The sequence below is a fragment of the Chanos chanos genome, chromosome 8 (assembly GCF_902362185.1).
Source record: "Chanos chanos chromosome 8, fChaCha1.1, whole genome shotgun sequence".
Taxonomy (NCBI): Eukaryota; Metazoa; Chordata; class Actinopteri; order Gonorynchiformes; family Chanidae; genus Chanos; species Chanos chanos.
In genome coordinates, this window is record NC_044502.1 from 935,001 (window position 1) to 940,000 (window position 5,000).

A 5,000-nucleotide genomic window follows, 5' to 3' on the forward strand; every position below is an offset into this window, starting at 1 on the left:
TCCAAGGCTCAGGGTAGCAAACATGAAATCATGTGAGTTGGAGCAGGGACGGGTTTTGATAGTCCAGGTGAATATAAAAAATGCAGGTTTTGTCTTTGTTAATGTTTATGCCCCCAATTGTGGTGCTGATCGCTTGAGACTGTTCCAAAAAATTAAAGATACATTAAAACAATATGACAGTAATCTAGTCCTTGTACTGGGAGGTGATTGGAACTGCACTTTAAACTTTACTATGGACAGAAATGGAGAAGAGCTTCACCCACAGTCAGCAGACGCACTCTCTAGATTAATCACAGAATACAATTTGATCGACATTTGGAGAGTAAAAAATGAAAATGTGAAGCGGTACACATGGGTCAAAATGAATGATGGGAGAGTTAGTGCAGCTCGGCTGGACCGGCTGTACATCTGTAAAAATGTCAACAGTAGGGTCTCCAGAGTTTTTATTTCACCTTGTGCTTTTTCTGATCATCATCTTGTGGCTATGGATTATATTTTATCATCAACAGCAAAATCCTCCTTTTACTGGCGTTTTAATATTAAATTATTACATGATGCCTTTTTTTGTGAAAATTTTTCTGTTTTCTGGAAGATATGGAAATCCCAGAAGAATAAATTTGATAATCTTGTCCAGTGGTGGGAGGTGGGGAAGACACAGATCAGGCTTTATTGTCAGCAATATACGACTCATAACTCTGAAATTATTAGAAATACAATACGGAATCTGGAGCGGGATATCAGTTCTATTGAAAATGAAATAATTAATAAAGGAAATCCAAGAGCTGAGCAAGCTCTGGAAAACAAGAGGAGGGCGTTAGGCTCTTTTCTTCAGGAGCAGGCAAAAGGGGCTCTTTTAAGAGCCCGTTATACCACACTAAAGGACATGGACGCTCCAAGCTCATTCTTCTTTAATTTGGAAAAGAAAGTAAGGACGCAGACACAGATGATTCATCTTCAGGATGCCAGTGGAAATCTGACGACAGATCCAGTGGAGATGAGGAGGATTGCCATGGATTTCTATGCGGATCTATACAGTGAGGGTGATTGTGATTCATTGTGTGTTGAAGAATTATGTAATGGTCTGCCAAAACTGGGATCAGCCCAAGCTGATTTGTTAAACTCAGAAATTGAACTTCAGGAGCTGACCATGGCTGTCCAGCAGCTCTCTACTGGCCGGGCACCTGGCATTGATGGGCTGCCGGCAGAATTTTATAAACATTTCTGGGGTCCAATAGGGCAAGATCTGCTGGAGGTTTTTAAAGTTTCTTTTAATTGTGGTCTTTTACCTACTCGTTGTACAAGAGCAGTCTTATCTCTTCTCCCAAAAAAAGGAGATCTTGGACTTTTAAAAAACTGGAGACCTGTATCCCTATTGTGTACTGATTACAAGATCCTTTCAAAATGTTTGTCTAACCGGCTGAAGGAATATATGGACACAATTATTCATACAAGTCAATCTTATTGTGTGCCTGGTCGCACAATTATGGACAATATTTTTCTTATTCGTGATGTGATTGAGTTGACTGAGAAAAACTCACAAGACTTGGGATTGTTGTCCATAGACCAAGAGAAAGCTTTTGACAGAGTTGACCACACTTATCTTTTTAAAACTTTGAGGGCTTTTGGTCTTGGGGACAGTTTTGTGGCTTGGGTTAAGCTACTGTATACAGGGGTTTCAGTGATGATTAAGGTTGGTGGTGGGCTTAGTTATCCAGTGATGGTACGTAGAGGCATTAGACAGGGGTGCCCCCTTTCAGGGCAGTTATACAGTCTAGCCATAGAGCCCCTGTTGTGTAGGTTAAGGGTAGATTTACAGGGTCTGTCAGTGCAAGGATCACAGCCAACAGCACTTTCAGCATATGCTGATGATGTGACAATTTTCATTAGAAGAGAGGAAGATATACAGGCACTTTACAGGAATTTGGTTACCTATGAAAAGGCTTCCTCAGCAAGAGTGAATTGGGGTAAGTCAGAGGGGTTTATCATGGGGCAGTGGAAGGGAGGGGGCCCACCAGGATTACCAGGTGGGTTACAGTGGGGTAGAGCAGGAATGAAATGTCTGGGAATTTATTTAGGTACCAAGGCCTATCAGGAAAAGAACTGGGAGGGAATAGTGGAAAAGGTGTGTGGCAAGTTGTCTAAATGGACATGGGTCCTGCCCCAGCTGTCCTACAGAGGGAGAGTTCTGGTCGCCAACAACCTGATTGCTTCCATGCTATGGCACAAATTTATGGCACTGGATCCACCAATCTCTCTAGTCAGAGAGGTTCAGAAGAAACTGGTGGATTTCTTCTGGTCAGGAGAGCATTGGACCAGGGCTCCTGTTCTTTATCTATCAACACAGGAGGGAGGACAAGGCCTGATGGACTTAGAGAGCCGAATAAAGGCTTTTCGAGTACAGGCAGCGAAGAGGCTCTTGTATCAACAGGACCTGATGTGGGCTGGAACTGCATGTGCGCTTTTAAAACGCTTTCTCTCTCCCTCTCTCTCTCTCTCTCTCTCTCTCTCTCTGTCTCTCTCTCTGTCTCTCTCTCTCTCTCGCTCTCTCTCTGTCTCGCTCTTTCTCTCTCTCTCTCGCTCTTTCTCTCTCTCGCTCTCTCTCTCTCTCGCTCTTTCTCTCTCTCTCTCTCTCTCTCTCTCCCTCTCTCTCTCTCTCGCTCTTTCTCTCTCTCTCTCGCTCTTTCTCTCTCTCGCTCTCTCTCTCTCTCTCTCGCTCTTTCTCTCTCTCGCTCTCTCTCTCTCGCTCTTTCTCTCTCTCGCTCTCTCTCTCTCTCTCTCTCGCTCTCTCTCTCTCTCGCTCTCTCTCTCTCTCTCTCGCTCTTTCTCTCTCTCGCTCTCTCTCTCTCTCTCTCTCTCTCTCTCTCTGTCTCTCTCTCTCTCTCTCTCTCTCCCTCTCTCTGTCTCTCTCTCTCTCTCTGTCTCTCTCTCCCTCTCTCTCTCTCTCTCCCTCTCTCTCTCTCTCTCTGTCTCTCTCTCTCTCTCTCTCTCTCTCTCTCTGTCTCTCTCTCTCCCTCTCTCTCTCTCTCGCTCTTTCTCTCTCTCTCTCTCGCTCTTTCTCTCTCTCTCTCGCTCTCTCTCTCTCTCTCTCGCTCTTTCTCTCTCTCTCTCTCTCTCTCTCTCTCTCTCGCTCTTTCTCTCTCTCGCTCTCTCTCTCTCTCGCTCTCTCTCTCTCTCTCTCGCTCTCTCTCTCTCTCTCGCTCTCTCTCTCGCTCTTTCTCTCTCTCGCTCTCTCTCTCTCTCTCTCTCTCTCTCTCTCTTGCTCTCTCTCTCTCTCGCTCTCTCTCTCTCTCTCTCTCTCGCTCTTTCTCTCTCTCGCTCTCTCTCTCTCTCTCTCTCTCTCTGGTGAGTGCTGTGACCTCTGCGATTGGCCAAGAGGACAGTATATACTTCCAGAGAACGATGCAACATATACATATATTCCCTCACTGGCGCTGCATAGCGACGGTTGCTAACAAACAGCCAATCAACTATCACAAATTCAGATTTCAGATCTACTGACATCACATTAAAATATTTACATAAAAGTCTCATCACATTTTGTATGTATTTATGGTGACATACGGAGCCTCAGCTCTGTCTGGAGGTTTAAAATCTTTACTGACAACTCTGTGATCAGCAAACAAGTTGGTTTATGTGAAACTGAGTGTGTGGTGTGAAAATCCATGGGAGAGGAGAGTTGGTTGGAACCGTAGTGTTCTGAGTCAGAGTGTTTCATGGAAAGCCATGTGTGTGATTGCTCTGGCTGTCTGGTCCAGTCAGTACAGTGCTGGTCGTTAGTTCGGCTGCCGTATCAGGCCACTGTGTCTCCGGCTATAAGAGCAGTCAACCTGTATGAATTCTCCCCAAACCTGCACACGCTTTCACTCAAACAAATATTTGTAAGTGAGGGTGTGTGTGTGTTGTTGTTGTGTGTGTGTGTCAGTGTGAGTATGTGTCATTGTGAGTGTGTGTGTGTGTATGTCAGTGTGCGTATGTGTGTGTGTCAGTGTGTGTGTGCATGAATGTGAGTGTGAGTGCATGCGTGCGTGTGTGCGCGCGTGTACATATGTGTGTGTGTGTGTGTGTGTGTATGACATTGTGTGTGTGTGTTTACCCATTGGCATGGCGACCCCATAAGCCTTAGAGTCTATGAGACCTCCGATCTGTGTGAGGTTGCAGTTGCGCTGCGTGACGAACTCGATGGTGGTGGACTCCATGAGGAAGGCGTAATCGGAGGTGAGAACACGCTGAATCCCCTCCTCCACGCTCCTCACCATCACAGAGTGCCTCCGACTGTTCATAAACTCCCACATCTTCTCGTACGTGGAGATCTTCGTCTTCTACACGGGAACAAGATCAAAACAGCTACATTTCACTCCAGAACCGGTGGTCTCTGCTAACTGGTGTTGTTCTCTGTTAACTGGTAGTGGTCTCTGTTAACTGGTGGGTGTTGGTCTCTGTTAACTGGTGTTGGTGTGTGTTAACTGGTGTTGGTCTCTGTTAACTGGTGGGTGTTGGTCTCTGGTAACTGGTAGGTGTTGGTCTCTGTTAACTGGTGGGTGTTGGTCTCTGTTAACTGGTGTTGGTCTGTGTTAACTGGTGTTGGTCTCTGTTAACTGGTGGGTGTTGGTCTCTGTTAACTGGTGGGTGTTGGTCTCTGGTAACTGGTAGGTGTTGGTCTCTGTTAACTGGTGGGTGTTGGTCTCTGTTAACTGGTGTTGGTCTGTGTTAACTGGTGTTGGTCTCTGTTAACTGGTGGGTGTGGGTCTCTGTTAACTGGTGGGTGTTGCTCTCTGTTAACTGGTGGGGTCTGGGCGTGTATCTACTGATTTGACAGTAATGACTTTCTGAACTGATTCAGCGGGACAGGAGCTGAGTGGGTCAGGGGTCAGAGTTCGGTGTGGGAGTCTGTTGTTTAACATTGGGCAACATGTTGAAGTCATCACCAGATCCTGGGCCAGCTGCCGGCCTGAGAAGAGTGTCTGTTATTAAACCTCTGATTAAGAAACCAACTCTGATTC

The 5,000-nt window shown here is 46.0% G+C and overlaps 1 protein-coding gene across 1 annotated transcript in view; it reads right to left on the reverse strand.

Annotated features, from left to right (window-relative positions):
* Window positions 1-5,000, reverse strand: part of LOC115818343 (glutamate receptor ionotropic, kainate 2-like) — an 88,716-nt gene that overhangs the window by 5,357 nt on the left and 78,359 nt on the right. The window contains exon 14 of the mRNA XM_030781699.1: window positions 4,094-4,319. Within this exon, the coding sequence (XP_030637559.1) occupies window positions 4,094-4,319 (226 nt within the window). The remainder of the gene's footprint in view (window positions 1-4,093; window positions 4,320-5,000) is intronic.